The following is a 17951-nucleotide window of genomic DNA, read 5'->3' as shown; positions in this document are numbered from 1 at the left end:
AAGAAGATGTTACTAAGACAATCATAAGGAAGAGAAAATACATTAACAGTACTGTAGTGTATTTATCAAAAACAATCTGGTGTATAAGTGGACCCACACAACTCAAGCCCATGTTGTTCACGGTTGGACTGCATTTGCACTTGCCTTCTACCAGGCTCCGGTGTCACCTCCTCTGTGCAGCCTTCCCTGATCCCCTCTTTTCTGTGTTCCCACTGCACTTTGTTCAGCATCTATTGGAGCATTGATCACCAGTTATGTCGGGGGGAAACAGCCATAAAACACAGAAATACTTTCACACTAGCTCAAGGGAAAGGACTGCCCTGCAAGGCTCTAACAGGCAAAGTCAGGCAAGGGAACCAAATGAGAGACAATCAGAGAATATGGAAAATGCAGTTAGAGAAACCAGACCTTATGTTTCTGGCTCTCAGAAGCCCAGTGTTCTTCTAATCAGCCCCAGGAACTCTCCTGTCTCTGCTTCACTCACTCACAACCAGCTTTCTCTTTTTGCTCATGGCCCATCATCGTAGGCTGCTCGGAGCCCACAACCAGTTGACTAGTTACTACATCTCTTGGTTTAAGTCTTGAGAGAGAGAATTGGGTTTCTCACCAACCAACTGAATGTGGGGAGGAGATGCCACATGGTACAAATGGTGCCTAGACCTGCCTCTCAGCAAGGCCTGTAAGTAGGGCAATTCTAAGAGAAGGTGCCTGTGAGCACTGCAGGCACCCCAGAACATGCTCTCTCTCTCTCTCTTTTTTAACTCTCTCTCTCCTGTCCTCTAAGCTGTAAATGCCATGGGACAATCAAGGATAATACTTGGCTCAAAATGTTTGAGAAAGAGAGGATTTGGATCAAACACTGGAATTGGTTTCCTAAATTCACCCTGCAAGTATTCGGGAAATAAATAAATTTCAGTCTCTAAGAATCAAGAGAAAGGAGTCACATCTAGCTGGGTTGGTTCCCACACTTGAAAGGCTTGGTTGGGTGAATTTACCCACACCTTGCCATAACTGGCTTGGTGTGGGAGTAGGCATTGTACCCTGATAAAAGCGTAATCAGCAAGCAGCAGGAATCACGTTCTCCAGTAGAGCTCATCCTACTTCCTGTTTAACTTGCATAATTACCCACATCACAAACATTGAAATGACATGGATGACAGACTCTCAGAATGGATAAAGCCAGAAAGGTCCTTGGAAATCATTAACCCTCTCATTTTACAGAGGGGAAAACTGAGTCCCAGAGAGAGAGCAAGTGCTTACAAGAGCCAAAACCAAAACCAGATGTCCCGCCTCTGAGAGCAGCCCCCTTCTGTAGCATCATACTGTAGTGAGGACAGCGTCATCTGACCCAAGTGAAACCAGTTCCTTTGCAGCTACTGGAACTCCAGGCATGGTCAACGGTATTGCTTTCACGCAGCTTTTCCAGCCCGGTCCCTGATTGTCTCCAGAGTTGAAAATGCAATTTTAGTAAAACTGACTGCCCCTCCCTGCAGCTGTTCATTTCTTAGCTTTTCCCCTCCTCTGTCTTGTTCTGCCCACATTCCAGAACTGGCCCTTAACCAGGATAGAGCCTTGAGCAGCAGGAAGCAGGAACCAAAGGGGCAGTGGAAATTTCTGCTGGGTCATTAGTGGTCCCCAGCTGCTGGCTGGATTTAGAACATGCCTTTAAGTATCAGGGTGGAAATAACCCAAAACCATGGAGACAGTTTCCTTTGTGCAATTACTGGGACTAGCCATGCCACAGAATAGAAGGGTCATGCCCCCTGAACTCATTTAAGGTAAGGTGTTTGAAACTTGGGTAACATCTCTTTGAGGGGAAAATGGATTCTATGATTGGTTCCCAGGCTAGTCTACTTAACTGATATTATAATTGACCTCTGGGTCCCAGAGCCTGGAAGCTTTAAGAATCATTAAGGTCCAGGAGGGGTAAGTTTCTGTGTCCGTGGCATCCTCTGCTTCTTCCAATCCCTCCTCCAAATCCTCCCAGTGGCTTTGGGCCCCCAAGCTTCCCCAGATAGTGGAGTACTCCAGGTCTTGACAGCTGTCTGTCCTCCCTTTGGTCCCTCAGGGGAGTTGCTATCAACCCAGATTTTGGAGTAATGGGCAATCTGCTAGAACTAATCCACATGCAGGTGTAAATGACTAACAGGCCCTGAAACAGTGGTTCTGACATGTCAGTGGGACATGTCCGTGGGCACTAGAACCACCTGGAGAGCTTATGAAAATGCAGGCTCCCAGACCCCACCCTAGAGGTGTGGATTCAGCAAGGGCTAGAGTGGAGACCAGGGAATTTGTGAGGGTTTTTTGTTTGGTTGCTTTTTTTTTTTTTTTTTTTTTTTTTTTGAGAGAGAGAGAGCAGGCACGAACAGGGGGGATGGGCAAAGGGAGAAGCAGACTCCCTGCTGAGCAGAGAGCCCGACTCAGGGCTCAATCCCAGGACTCAGGGATCATGACCTGAGCCGAAGGCAGATGCTTAACCAACTGAGCCACCCAGGCTCCCTGGGAATTTGTGTTTTTTAACAAGCAGTTCAATTGATTCTAATGTTGGTGGTGTGGATAAATACTAGACTAGGTGAAGTGCCAGGTTTTTGTAATTCCAGGGTGATTTGATCTCTACTGGGCAGGAAGAGTCACATAGATAGAACAGAATCCAGGATTTGCAGGGGGGGGAAAAAAGGCAAAAGCAAACTACCCCTGGGTGAATTGTCTCTGTGCTTCCATTTCATCTACTGTGATATGGCATGGCTCAGCCATGAGAAAGCTCTTGCCCACTTCACCCCTACCTACCCGTAACAAAGGACTCTCAGTTGTGGTATGTGACTGCCCTGCCCCCGACATACAGTAGAACAGAGAGGTTAAAACCCCGGGCTGTAATGCTCAATACCATCAGTCATTCGGGAAATGCATGTCAAACCCAATGAGATACCACTGTACATCTACTAGGTTGGCCATAATAAAAAACAGGAAGATAACAAGTGTTGGTGAGGACATAGAGAAACTGGAACTCCTGGACGCTGCTGGTGGGAATGTAAAATGGCACAGCCACTATGGAAAATAGTCTGGCGGTTCCTCAAAAAGTTAAATATAGAGTCATCATATGACCCAGCAATTCTACTCTGAGATGTATACCCAAAAGAATTGAAAACTGACACTTATACATGAATGCTCATAGCAGCATTATTCACAGTAGCCCAACAACGTAGAAACAACCTAAATGCCCACCAACTGATGGATGGATAAACAAATTCTGGTCTATTCATACAATGGAATATTATTCAGCCATAAAAAGGAATCAAGTACAGGGGCGCCTGGGTGGCTCAGATGGTTAGGCGTCTGCCTTCGGCTCAGGTCAGGATCCCAGGGTCCTGGGATCGAGCCCCACATCAGGCTCCTGGCTCAGCGAGGAGCCTGCTTCTCCCTCTCCCTCTGCCTCTCTCCCTGCTCATGCTTTCTCTCTCTCTCTCTCTGTATCTCTGTGTCTCAAATGAATAAATAAAATCTTAAAAAAAAATTTTTTTTTAAAAAAGGAATCAAGTACAGATACAAGCTACAACATGGATGAACCTGGAAAACATGAAGCTAAGTAAAAGAAACCAGACACAAAAGGTCACATATTGTGAGATTTCATTTCTATGAAATGTCTGGAACAGGTAAAACTATAGAGACAGAAAGAAGACTAGAGGTCAGTAGGGGATGAGGGAATGGACGACTGGGGAGTGACTACTAGTGGGTTCAGACTCCTTTTGGGGTGATGAACATGCCCTGGAACTAAAAAGAGGTGATTATTGCACAACATTGTGACTATACCAAATGCTACTGAACTGTACACTTTAAAATGTTAATGGTTAATTTTATGTTATGTGAATTTCACCTATTTAAAAAAAAGCATGGGCTGTAACCAAGCCTCCTGGGTTCAAAGCCCAATTCTGCTACATGATCTTGAGCAAACTCTGTGCCTGTTTCCTTAAAGGGGGAAATCTCTAAAAGAGAGGCTATAATAGTAGCCACCTTGCAGGGTTGTTGGGAGCATTAGATGAGTTAATGTCCCTAAAAACTTAGGAAAGGTGTTGGCTTCTGACAAAACAGTAAATATGCGCCATGATTTCATCACACAACCCATACCTGCTATTGTTCAGGCAACCAAGGCCAGGCAGGTTAAGGGCTTATTCAAGTTCACCTAGCATGTTCAAAAGCCGAGTCGGGGTTGGTACCCAGCTCTCTTGGACTCTAGGTCCATACTCTTCCGCTGTTAACCATCTAATTTGATCCCTGACCAGGAATCTTGACCCCAAAGCCCCAATCCCTGACAGCAGCACAACTTCTTTCCAGTGCCCCTAAGCGTGGTCTACCTACAAGGCAGAAACAATAAAGCAACAACTGTTTTTGCATCTTCCCAGCTGAAAGCCTTGGCCATCCTAGGGGGCTTTACCCACCAGCAGCCTGGCAATGACTCTGAGCCAGTGGAGAGCTTTCCCTTCTTGGTTCCCATGACCATCAAGTTCTAGTCACAGAATGTCCTGCCTTGATTTAACTTGGAAATAGGAGAAATCATCACTATCTTATAATCAGTAGGGTCACCCAGAGGTTTCTGTCCCAGCAGGTAAGGAAGTGTACTCATCTGTCCCCTTGGATATTTTGGTTCACTCTTTAGACTGCCCCCCAACATGCATCCCCTTTTCCCTGGTACAATGTAAGATCACAGGTTTTTTCTATATCTGGTTCAATTCTTATGTTTTCAAGAATAATCTAGCTTAATCACATTCCCCAACATCTGCCTTCCTTCTTTAAGTAGAGAGAAATATGTCTATACCCATTTATGTCTAGAAATCCTTCCTGATTCCATTGTTTTCCTCAAACAGCATGAGAGTCCTAGTAAAAACCCTGGATGTCTGCCAAGAATTGGGCCCACTGGATATTCAATATTTAATCAGATCATCACAAGCAGAAGATAAGGAAAGTCGTCCCACAGGAAATATCCAAATTCCAGGCTCTTACTTTCTGGACACAGAAGAGCCCAAGTAACCTGGCCTCCCCATGCCCTGCCTTCCCTCCACAGCCAATTCCAGCTTCCTCCAGGACTGTGAGGTCTGTTCCAGGGAGCAGATCCAATTTGGCAGTTGTGAGAAGAAATTAGCCCTTCCTTCATGCATACCAACGTTTGCACCTCCAGAAAACCAAGTCTGAAGCCCCAGGGTAGCCACCTGGAGCAACAATCCCCCAGAAGAAGTAGGCCAACCAGAAGAATATTGGGGGAGGTCTTAAGATCACTTTGATGCCCCTGGCAGTATCCATTTGTAGAACTTATCAGTACCTTCCCTCCTTCATTCCCAAGGTCGCTGGATTGAAGATCACGGAGTCATTCACAACATGATGTTTAATACTGAGACAAAATGGAAGTTCTCCTTCAAAACAACACAGAATAAGACTGAGTGGTGGGACAATGGTGTTCTCCCCCTCTGGATCACAGCCCAGAGACAGGTACTATCAGAAACCCTGGGTTGGCTTCCAGGGACATCGCCTCTCACTCCTCAGCATGTAGGATGGGGGTTAGAAGCTGTGACCTTGAGAAAGTGACTTAACTTCTCTAAACATGTTTCCCTAAATGTGTAATGGGAATAATGATTATGTGCATATTTAATAGATTTGATATAAGTATTAAATGAAATATGCATTTAGCCATTATCGATGGATGAGTCTCTGAGGACAGAGTCTGGCTTAATCATGATTGCACCTCCAGGGCTCACCATACGGTCTGAACTCAGCAGCTTTTTCATAAATATCTGTTTATACACTTGCCTCAGACTTAAGCATAAAAGCCCTTAAGAATGAAGTTGACCATTTAATGAATCTTCAGATCATGAAAAGCTCTGAGAACATTCACTTGAAAGGATTCCAGTGGCCACTTACTATTCCTTCAAAAAGGCAGAAATCAGAGCTGCATGTTTAAGTCCTAGCCCCAAAACTGCTGTCAGCTTTGTATTTTCTTAATCAGCTTCCCAGTCTTCACTTCGGAGTAGAACCTCCTCCTTGTCTTCCCCAAGACACCAACCTTTGCTCCAAAGATCCCCTTGGCACTGGAGCTTCATCTCTGTGCTCCAACATACACTGGGTGTGTCATGCTACAAGGTGGTACTGTTGCAGCTCAGCACGCAGGCTGTGGACTTAGACTCCTGGGGCAGGATCTGGCCAGCTCCACCTTTCTCCAGCTGCGTGACCTTGGGCAAAACCCTCCTTTCTGTGCCTGATTTGCCGCACCCATAAAATGAAGTTTTATCAGAGTCCCTGCTTCTTTTTTTTTTTTAAGATTTATTTATTTATTTGAGAGAGCGAGAATGAGAGAGAGTACATGAGAGGGGGGAGGGTCAGAGGGAGAAGCAGGCTCCCCGCTGAGCAGGGAGCCCGATGCAGGACTCGATCCCGGGACTCCAGGATCATGACCTGAGCTGAAGGCAGTTGCCCAACCAACTGAGCCACCCAGGCGCCCCAGAGTCCCTGCTTCTTAAGCCCATTGGGAAGTTTAACTGAGATAATGCATGTAATATGCTGAAAACTAAATGTTCAAAAACTATTAGTCATTAAAGGAGTCTGAATCATTTTAGCACTTCAGCTGGTCACTACAGCTCTAAGCCAGAACTATCCAATGGAACTTTCTTTGATGATAGACATGTTCTGCTGTGCACTGTCCAACATGGAAGCCACTAGCCACATGTGGTTACTGAGCCCTTGAAATGTGACTAGTGAGACTGAGGGACCAAATTTTTAATTGCATTTAATTTTTTTTTAAGATTTTATTTATTTTTGCGAGAGAGAGAGAGAACAAGCAGGGGGATCAGCAGAGGCAGAGGAAGAAGCAGGCTCCACCCTAAGCAGGGAGCCCGATGCAGGACTGGATCCCAGGACCCTGGGATCATGACCTGAGCTGAAGGCAGACGCTTAATTGACTGAGCCACCCAGGTGCCCAACTGCATTTAATTTTTATTAATTTCAGTTTAAATCTAAATACCACATGTGGTTAAGGGCTACTATATTGGACAACATAGCTCTAAATGAATCACAGGGGGTTGTCAATGACTCTACCTCAGCTTCATTTTTCCCTTAACTGTTGGGCTCTAGATTCCTTCCTCTTCTGTCACATTTTTTTAACTTTGAGGCAGAGACCATGCAAATAAATTCTGTCCCCCCAAGAAAATACCATGCATAACACCTTCTATGTGCCTAGTACTGATTTAAGTGCTTTACATTTATTAATTTATGACAGTTCTTAGGTGGGTGTTACGATCATGCCCACCTAACAGAGCAGTGCCATAGTTTCTCAAAAGTCACAAAGCTAGCAAGAGGCAAAGCTAAGATTTGAACTCACTCTGGGTTCAGCAACTCTTAACTCTTAACCATAACATAATATTACTTCCTTGGCCAAAACATTTAACCGTGGATTTCATAATGAATCACGTATTTGCCTTGCTGCTAGGGAGGTCTAAGCAGTCTTCATTAATTCACTGTTCAGAACCCAGGGCCTCTCTAGTCTCTTGCTATGGTATTTGTTCATTGGCATGAAGCTTCTGGTAGCATTCTTTCCTATAGTTTTTCTTATTCATGGTTCTTGTCTCATTGCCATTTATTTTCAAGACATTGTCTCCTGCTCAATTCATAATCAGAGTGTTCTTCCTCTTTGCTGAATTCATATGTGGTTGTGCAAAAACAGGATCTGGTGGAGGGCCAGACTACTGACAACACGCCATGAATTTGGCAAGTGAAAGTCAAGCTGGTATATCTCATTCTACCATTGACATCTCCTGCCATGGGACAGGGCCATTGGCCAGCTCCTCGAGGAGTTGGCAGGAAAGCTGCTGCAATCAGAGCAAACCTGTGGCCCCAGGTCAGCCCCCCAGTAACAGCATACCAACTGGCCCTAAATGTCATTCAGGGGCTTATCTATATTACCAGGCAGGACTATAGGGGAGTGGCCTGACCTGTATCCATCACTGGGAAAATCCATCCTTCTCCTGAGTATCTTCCAGGCGGGCTTTGTGAAGATTGATGCATTCACCTTTAATAAGACTAAAATGTTTTCCTTCCATGACATTAATGCTGCCAGAGTCCATTAAGATACATAAGAATTGACATGCCTTGTGGATGATGCCTAAAAGATGGGATTCCTGGCCACCTTTGAGTGCATTATTCACAGTCCAAGAACATATCCACACTCCAGCAGGACTTCACTAATGGTCAGGGTATGAACAGAGAGGCTCCATTTACAGCAAGCTCAGATTTTAAATGAGCATGCCTGATAACTGAACATGATTAATGGCTGAAGTGGTTCACCAAGTTCAGAAGTCCTAATCCTCAGAGAAAGGCAGGCAGCCATGACTTTAGGCCCAGGAAAACCATAAAAACCTAGGGGCAGGGTGGGGGGAAGGGGCAACAGGGTGATGGGTATTAAGGGTATTAAGGAGATATTAAGGAGGGCACTGGGTGTTATATGTAACTAATGAATCATTGAACACTATATCAAAAACTAATGATGTACTATACAGTGGCTAACTGAACATAATAAAAAAAATAATAAATAATAACCTAGGGGCATGTTTCACCTCTCTATGGAGGAGCTATAGAGCATATTAAGGAGTGAAATGGCAAGGGATGATCTGAGTGAGATGCCCATGGCTGCCAAGAGTCTGTATCAGGACCATGGTAGGCTACAACCAGGAGGGGATTTGGAGAAAGGGTGAGGAGGGCAGCTACGGTTTTCACTGTAAGCCAAGTCTCCTAGACAATAGCTTCCAAACTTGGAAGAGCTGTGAGCTAGGTGGTGCCAGCTGCTTCTGCCTAGAGCATTAATAACAAGATATTTCATCCCAATATTGGCCCAAACCATGTCTTTATTATGCATCATAAAGGTTCTAAGAATAATAGTCTGACCTCTGAAAGGGTGTGGGAGGGGGAGAAAATAGAATCTTGGCCATCTGGCTCCTTCTGTTCAGTGACTCCTCTGGAGCACAGAAAAGCAATGAAAACACTCAGAATCAACCTTGACTTCTGAATTTCACATACATGGAATCCATCTCTTTCCACCCAATCACTTCCTAGAAGGAGGAACTAACTCCTTTCCCTAAACCATACATACTTCCCACCAAAGCACAACCATGATGAAATGTTCGAGGGCCTTCCTAAAACATGTGCACCTTGTGACATTCACTCTGTCCTAAAGGAAGAGATCAGACAAAATGCAAAACCAAACTGAAACTTCTGTTCTAATGATTAGTTCTGAGGAGTTTGGTGGACTCTGTAAAAAAAAACCAAGGATTTTGCCTATAGGAAGTACCAACTCTTATTTTTAAAAAACCAACTTAAGAGTAATAGCTACATTGATGCAACACTACACTAAGGGAGAATAATGAACCTAATAAAACCAGCTATTTTCCAATTGCTATTGCTACTGGAAACACTGATTATGCTAATTAAAGGGTAGAATAGTAAATACCCACTCTTTTGCATCCAATTAAGTGCTCAGATTATTTCTAAGAAGTATTTGTTGAAAATAGCACTTTTGGGGCTCCTGGGTGGCTCAGTCGTTAAGCGTCTGCCTTCGACTCGGGTCGTGATCCCAGGGTCCTGGGATCGAGCCCCACATCGGGCTCCCTGCTCCACGGGGAAGTCTGCTTCTCCCCTCCTTCTCCCCCTGCTTGTGTTCCCTCCCTCGCTATGTCTCTCTCTGTCAAATAAATAAATAAAATCTTTAAAAAAAAAAAAAAAAGAAAGAAAATAGCACTTTTGATTATCACGGGTCCCAAATAAACAGAGTCGTGTGTGTGGGTGTGGGTGTGGGTGTGTGGGTGTGTGGGTGTGTATACACACACTCAAGCATAATTTCTCTCCGGAGCTTCTTTCATGGAACAGTATAACTCTTAAAATCCCTATGGGACAAAGTGAAAAAAACCACAGTTTCCTAAGACCACAGCTTGAGATATCTTTAAAGAAGGTGTGTGTTGAGAATACAGCACAAGAAAACAATTTCAGGTTGAGAACATCTGAGATTTAACATGCAAACATCAAAAAGTCAACTGGATATGCAGAGCTGCCTAAGTCCCTCATAATGTCAATGTCAGCTTATTCTAGATAATAAAATAGCCAAACTATGTTCTACAAAATGTTGAAAGTTTTATCCCTCCAGCCAATTCCATACTTCAGAGCAAAGTCAATTTATATGTAAGTTAAACAAAGTACCACCGCTAAAAACTGAGAATTATGAGTAATGCCAATCAGAAATGCAATAAATAAATATTAGAGGATTTGCAAGTTAAAACAACCATAGAAATTCTATTATCAGAAATGAAAATGTGTTGCCTGAAGAGATTACAAATAAGATGTTAGAACCCAAGAAAGAAAGAGCTTCTGTAACTATTTCCATAAGTTAATCAGGAGTGAGAATAGGATGGGTTTTGAACCCACAAAAGGAGATGTGATTCATGCATTCATTCAACATGTATTTAACCAACAATTACCACCTACACTGAGCCAGGCCTGTTCTAGATCCCAGGAAAACGGTGGTCAATAAAATCAACATGGCCCCTGATCTCATGGAACTCACATTCTAAGGGAGGGAAATAGACAGTAAACAAGAAACATATTAAGATAATTTCAGATTGGGGAAAGTGCTTTAGAGAAAATAAAACTAAATCACATGATAGAAAATGAATGCTGGAGGGCAGAGGGCACAATATTTCACCTATAGCAATGGATAGCAGAGCTTCTGGAGCCCTGAAAAGAATACTTTGTATTAAGACCTCTATCTTCGGGTGCTTAGGTGGCTCCATCGGTTGAGCGTCTGCCTTCAGCTCAGGTCATGATCCCAGGGTCCTGGGATTGAGCCCCATGTTGGGCTCCCTGCTCAGTGGGAAGTGTGTTTCTCCCTCTTCCTCTGCCCCGTGGCCTGCTTGTGCTCACACTCTCTCTCTCTCTCTCTCAAACTAATAAATGAAAATCTTTAAAAAAAAAAAAAAAAGATTTATATCTTATTTCAAGTTTCCTAAAAGCAGAGCCTGAGGCAGAGATTTGGTGCATATAAGGCATTGAGGGAGAGTTCTCAGGAGATGGGAGTGAGGGAAACTGACTGGGCAGGGATTGAAGAAGATAAGTGAGTTGTGGTTGCGGTTAGAGACCAGCTTCAGCTTAATCCCACAGACAGCTCTGGAGCATGAATTGCACCCCCATGCTATCCCAACCTGAGGCAAGGAAGCTGGTCTTTTGTTCTCCCATCAGTCAATCACTGGCCAGAGGCAGCTGGGAGTGAAGGAGCAGTACGGAACACCTTCCCAGGTGAGGCAAGATTTGGCCACTTGGCTGAAGGTAATTTTCCAGAACATGGAGCAGCTGAAGTGAATGTGAGTGCACTGGCCCAATAAGGGGATCTAGGTAGAAAACCAACAGTGTCCCCTACAACTTCCAAATTGCTTTCCTGCTTTTCTCTCTCAAACAGTACATTGGAAGTTTTGTCATTACTCTTGGTTATACTTTTCTGCTTATTTATTGACCAAATAGCCACAGTCCAGGTGCCATTATCCCCAAATTCTTCCTGGTCATTTATTCTCCATACCAAATCAACATAGTGACACCAACACCATCCTTGGTTCTACTAAAACCAATGAACTTTTATGTTTTTCAGAACATCCAAATCTTGGGTGATAGAGGAAGTGTCACAGTACAGCCTTCAAGTTAATAGCTTTGCTGAGGCAAAGGAAAGTACTTGCTCCCCAAATAAGCAGGTCATTCATTCATTAAACGAAAAATCCATTGAGCCCCTACTATGTTCCATGTCCTGGCTGAGGAGCTGCTTTACAACAGCAGGACTTATTTAGTGAGATGTGTCCATCTCATTATTAACTCATTGGTGAGCAAATATAAAATTATTTTTTTTCCTAACAATTTTACCAAATTTTGTCAACAGCCACCTTTCTGCTGGGGGGATCATTTAAGAATATTTCCATTACTTTGAAATCATGTGTGTTGTTAAAACAACCTGATTTCTGGTCCCAAGCTTTCCTCTAGCCCTTACTCCTCCTCTCCAAAACTCTCAAGATCAAATCTCTTTGGCTCTGACTGGGACATGGGCCCAAGGCTGAACCAATTTCTGTGGCCAGTGGATGCAGTGTCCTCTGATTGGCCAGGCCACAACCACATCCCACCTCTGGAGCCCGATGTGTAAACAACACATCCCAAACCAGCCATGAAGCAAGGGCATAGTCTCTAGGGGAAGTCAGGGTTCTCTGAACCAGTGGAGGGGGAGTGGGTGCTAGGCAGGCAACCCAAGTGTTGTTAAGTGTTCAGTACACACATCAGGGAAGACTTTGTGGTGGTTTCCTTTACCTGGAGGCAAAGAAAAGAGTGCCTATCACATGCCAAAACACAATCCCCACCACTTTATCTTAAAGTTATCTGGCTTAATCCTCACAAAAATAATATCAACTTTTTGGCATTTTACATGTAGAAACACCGAAGCTTAAGAAATTAAAGAATTCACTCACCATCACCAACATAGAAAGTATCATTTTTCCTCCATTCCAAGGAACTTTTTCTTCATCTTGCCATCTCTGAAGTTGGAGTGCATCTTACAATCAGTGGAGTGTCATGGTTTAACTGGCAGCATTTTTCTTCTAGTAGCCACATAAAATAATAGCATGTCTTGCAACTAATGGTGTTATAGATTCGATGAGATCCTGGTGAAGCTAGGAATGAAGTCCAACACCATCTGACTCCAAAGCTCACATGTTCTCTATGATTCTGGACTAGGGCAGAGACATCAACAAGTCAGGTTTTACTTATTATGAAAAAGATATGAGAAACAGCCCTGACAGAATTTTCTTCTTGTGCTTGCAGGGGAAGAAGACAGCATCATTCCACTATCCTGGAGGAGGTGCGAAGTACAAAGGGGAGGCTGTCCAGCGGTTCCTGTTGGAGTCTTACACTCACCCAGACAGCAACGAGACAGAGTGGAGGGAGAACATCGATATTGTCATGAACTGGTTCACTAAGGAAGACTTTGACTTTGTGACTCTGTACTATGGAGAGCCAGATAACACGGGACACAAATTTGGGCCTGAGACGGAGAACAGAAGGGTGATTATTCAGCAAATCGACAGAACCATCGGGTACCTGGTGGAAGCCATTGAAAGACACAGCTTGACCAATCACCTCAATGTCATCATCACATCAGACCACGGCATGACCACAGTAAAAAAGAAGCCCAACGTCACTGAGATCCTCTTGACTAACTACATCAAGTTCAGGGACTTGGTCAAGTTTGATATCGTGGACTATGGTGGCTTTGGGATGCTCCTGCCCAAACCAGGGCAAGAGGAAGCCGTTTACCAAGCGCTGAAGAATGCACACCCTCACCTCAATGTGTACAAGAAGGAGGAATTCCCAGAACGCTTCCATTTTGCCAAACACAAGCGGGTCCTGCCAATCGTAATGTATGCCGACTCTGGTTATAACATCAATGGGGTGAGTTGATTCTAAAATGAATAAAGTCATCTTGGGTCTGGGAGACAGCCTCTAGAGAGAAACAGTTCTGAAAAAAATTAAAACATAATTTGTAATCCACTGCTTCCTAAGTGTTCCCCACCCCTAACCCCACATCCCAACCAACAACCCTGTCCTATGTCACCACTATGCAAAAAAACATCCCTCCCTGACCAAGGCACTGTCCAGTGCTGTACTAAAATTTTATTAGTTATTTCATTTTTTGTTTTCCCAGCCCCTAAAGATATTCTTATCTCCCCCATTTTAATGAGGAATAAACCAAAGCTAGAGAGAAGTGATTTGGGATTAGAAGTATAAGGCTGAAGTTTGAACCCAAGCCTGTGTGCTTGATCATTATGCACAGATCACCAGTAGATTCACCAAAAAAAAAAAAAAAAAGCTGCTGGTTCCCCTTTGCACATATCAAAAAAAATAATAATAATAATAACAAGCAACCCTGTTCACAAACAAAAATATACACAAATGCTCATAGCAGCATTATTCATAATAACCAAGTGAAAACAACCCAATTACCCATTTATCATTTGATAAATGGATAAATGAAATATGGTATATCCATACAATGGAATATTATGTTGCCATTAAAGGAACAAAGTACTGATACATGCTATAACTTGAATGAACCTTGAGAATACTATGATCACTGAAAGAAATTAAATACAAAGGACTACATATTGTATGATTCTATTTAAATGAAATGTCTAGAATAGGCAAATCTATAGAGACAGGACACAGATTGGTGGTTGTCTAGAGCGGGGGGGAGATGTTGGGGGAAAATGAGGAGTGACTGCTAAAGGATACAGGGTTTCTTTTTGGGGTAATGAATGTTCCAAAACTGATTGTGGTGATAGTTGCACAACTCTGAGAAAAATTTAAAAATCATCAAATTGTGCATTTTAAATGGTACATTGTATGGTATACAAATTGTATCTCAACAAAGCTGTTATGAAAAAATAAGCAAATCTAAAGAAGAAAATACCAAAATCAAGGCTAATTATAAGACATAAGTAAGGTAGTCTGGTTTTTGTAAACTACCAACCAATAATTCATGGCAGAACAAAGTTTAGGTGATATCTAAACATCACATGACAGAAGACCATCCCACGTATAGCTTGAAGAACGCTTGTCCTAGGCTACAGACAGGAGCTGAACATTATAATCATGTCTGCAATCTGTATACTCTTGTATTGCTACAAATTCAGAGTATAACAGGTATGGGAAAACTCTTAAGGTTATTGTTTAATGTTGGAGGAAATAGTCACAGTAAAATGCAACAATTTATTGATATTTTGCTATCACTCACACGGCCCAGATTACTGAGGATGTGTGCCCAAAGCTAAGGTCTTGCCAAGAAGAGATTCTACAGTCACTGGCCTCTTTGTAAGCCTGGTTCATGATGTAACAAGTTGAGAGTGATGTGAAGGGATTTAATGCAATACTCACATTCCCAACATAACCAACCAGGTTTGAGGGAATAGGGAACCTTCTGAACTGACCATAAAGCAGAAGAAAATGCCTCTCACTGAGTATACTTCTCAGATCCCCATCCACCTGCCTGCTTTGATGTGCACAGTGAAGTAGTTGTTACTCTTCTCTCTTCAGGATTGAGGAGCTTGCAAAGCACATGAGGCCATCACCGGAGGCACTATGTCTGAGCTTATTATTATTGTCAGTATTATCTTCTTGCTGTGTCTAATGGGTATGCTTTCTTTATTCTCTTTCTTTAAAGATCTTTCATTCCTTGCTCTTCTTTTTGGCACTTTAGAGCAGGGTCCTTCCTTGTCGTTTAAATTTTCAAAGATTTCATGGATCTGACAAGCATGACAACAAGGGACAGTTTTCTTTCAGGAGATTGGAATCTAAAATGGCTTTTTTGTTATTATTTTTCAGCAACTTATAATATATTTCAACAAAGGAGATCATGGCTTTGATAATGTCCACATGGACATGAAGACCATATTCAGAGCTTTTGGGCCAGATTTCAAGAAGAATCACCTAGCTGAGCCTTTTGACAGCATCCACATCTACCCACTCATGTGTAAGCTCCTGGGGGTTACCCCTGAACCCCACAATGGCTCCCTGGCAGTCACCCAGGAAATGCTTGTGGACTCATATGACCAGCAGCCAGGTGAGATACAAAATCAACCAATAGAAAATTGATAGTGTGTTCTGTCCTGAGAAAAGAATCAAAAGGTGGGGGTGGGGGTGGCAGAATAATCCTGTTTCCCTGGCAGCTTCAGTGCCCCCAGGGCAAGATAGCAGCAGCTCTAAACAGATAGAGGAGGAAGTAGGGAATCCCTCCACATGTTGGCAGCATTTCATATAGTGCCTTTGGGGCAAAAGGAAGGCTCTCCATAGAAAACATCAAGCAATAATCCTTCTGATTCTCAGAAATCGCATGCAGTCTGTCCCTTGGTGCCCCTTCTAGATACAGAAAAGCAGCCTTCCTTCAGCAACTTAGTCCTTGCTGGTACCTGGAAGAAAGCTGTTCACAGGGGAGGAATGAAGCCTTACTATTCCACTCACTGCTGAAAAAAGGGGAAAGGAGGTGGTTCCTGTAAATAAGGTTGCTAATTCTTAAGACTTCAAAATCTTAAATCTGGATGATATAAAGGAAGAATGGAATCATCTCTGAGAATTCAGTTGTTTGCAAACACTGGCCAGCTTTTCTTCTGCAGAGAGAGACTTAGATGCTGCTCGGTGATTTATTATACTTAAAACGTTTTAACTATGCTCAATTAGAACAGAGTACAAAGGACACCCTTTTTCCTTTTTCTAAGCTACTGCCCACAATCTTCTTGTGAACTTACAGGAAGCAGGCCATTTTGTAGGAATCTAATTAAATGAATGACAATCCACCAAATTATTAAGGCTTTTTTTTTTTTTAAGTTTTAGAGTTTTGCTACAACTATTTGGCCCCTCCCCTGTCCCATAGCCCATTGGGAGCCTGGGGTAAGGTCTTTGACTGTCATCAGTTATTGATAAACAAAATGTCCCACCAACTGATTTTCAGCAAATTGGCTTTTTAGCAAATTGGTCACTTGGCAAAGTGGTCATTAGGAAAATGGGTCATTTGGCAAATAGGTCATTTAGTAAATCGGCTTTCAACGACTTGCCCTACAAGGTTTCTCTACAGTGAGCACTTTCTTGGGTTAAATGTACATTTCATTTCCATAATTAATATTCACCAGAGCCTGGATGGAAAACTTCCCAGGGACCCAGGACAAGCAAGAACAGCCTCTTAATAATCAGACAATTAAAAACCATCTGATATTTTATCAGGAGCAGAGACACAGAGGACATTGGCTCTCCAAAGGACAGCGTTTGGTCTCGCGATTGTCACAGGAGTTCTTGCAGTTCTGTTTGTTGCTAGCGTGACATACACAGCCATTCGCCGGAAAAAGAAGTGAGTGTTCTTTGGGTTTCCTATGGTTAATCAGTGCACATTGTAATAATCCACTTCAACCACTTCCTGCATGCCAAAGGGGATCCAGCACTTTGAGAACCCAGCAACCAAGGCCAGGCTCATGACTTGTGACCTGAGGAATCACTCAAGGCCCAGGGCTCAGAAAAGCCCCCAACTTGGTTTAATAATCTACTGGCACCATTTCAGAATTCTTGATTTTTTTAACAAGGACCTGCATTTTCATTTTGGACTGGGTCCCCCAGATGACATACCAGTTGTATTAGTTTTCCACAGCTGCCATAACAAAGTACCACAAAGTAGCTGGCTTAAAACAATAGGTATTTATTGTCTCACAGACCTGGAGGGTAAAAGGCCAAAATCAAGGTGTTGGCAGGGCCAGGCTCCCTCTGAAACCTGTAGGGGAGAATCCTTCCTTGCCTCTTCTAGCTTCTGGTGGTTGCTGGCAATCCTTGGTATTCCTTGGTTTATAGATGCACCATTCCAGTCTCTGCCTCCATCATCACATGACCATCTTCTCCCTGTGTCTCTGTCTTTACATGGTGTTCTCTTCTCTTATATGGACACCAGTCATGATATTTAGGGCCCTCTGTAGCCAGGATGACTTCATCTTAATTATATCTGCAGACTCTATTTCCAAATAAGGTCACCAGTACCATAAGGTCCTAAGTACCAAGGGTTAGGGCTTCCAACATATTTTCGGGGCAGGTGGGGGACACAATCCAACTCATAACACTGGTTCTGCCACGAATCAAAGCATTATAGAGCCCTGGTGCACCTCTTTATCTCAATAATTACATCATTAGACTGAGCCTCCTGCATTCCTTATTAAACCCAACCCTGACCATCCTTCTGCTTTAACATAGCTCCTATCTCAATAGAATGGGAGCCTCCTGAACACTATAAACAGCCTAAGGAAAGTCAGAACTTTACTTAACCTTAACTTAATTACAAAGGCTACATTTAACGAAATTTATATTTGAACTAT

At 43.1% G+C, this 17951-nt stretch overlaps 1 protein-coding gene across 1 annotated transcript in view; it reads left to right on the top strand.

Annotated features, from left to right (window-relative positions):
* LOC118021998 (ectonucleotide pyrophosphatase/phosphodiesterase family member 7-like) overlaps positions 1 to 17951 on the top strand; it is a 31229-nt gene that overhangs the window by 12415 nt on the left and 863 nt on the right. The window contains exons 2-5 of the mRNA XM_035022481.1: positions 5333 to 5478; positions 12874 to 13500; positions 15430 to 15667; positions 16885 to 16945. Of these exons, the coding sequence (XP_034878372.1) occupies positions 5333 to 5478; positions 12874 to 13500; positions 15430 to 15667; positions 16885 to 16945 (1072 nt within the window). The remainder of the gene's footprint in view (positions 1 to 5332; positions 5479 to 12873; positions 13501 to 15429; positions 15668 to 16884; positions 16946 to 17951) is intronic.

Source organism: Mirounga leonina, unplaced genomic scaffold (genome assembly GCF_011800145.1).
Source record: "Mirounga leonina isolate KUSES-001 unplaced genomic scaffold, KU_Mleo_1.0 Mir_175, whole genome shotgun sequence".
Classification (NCBI taxonomy): Eukaryota; Metazoa; Chordata; class Mammalia; order Carnivora; family Phocidae; genus Mirounga; species Mirounga leonina.
This window is presented reverse-complemented; position numbering and strand designations above follow the sequence as displayed.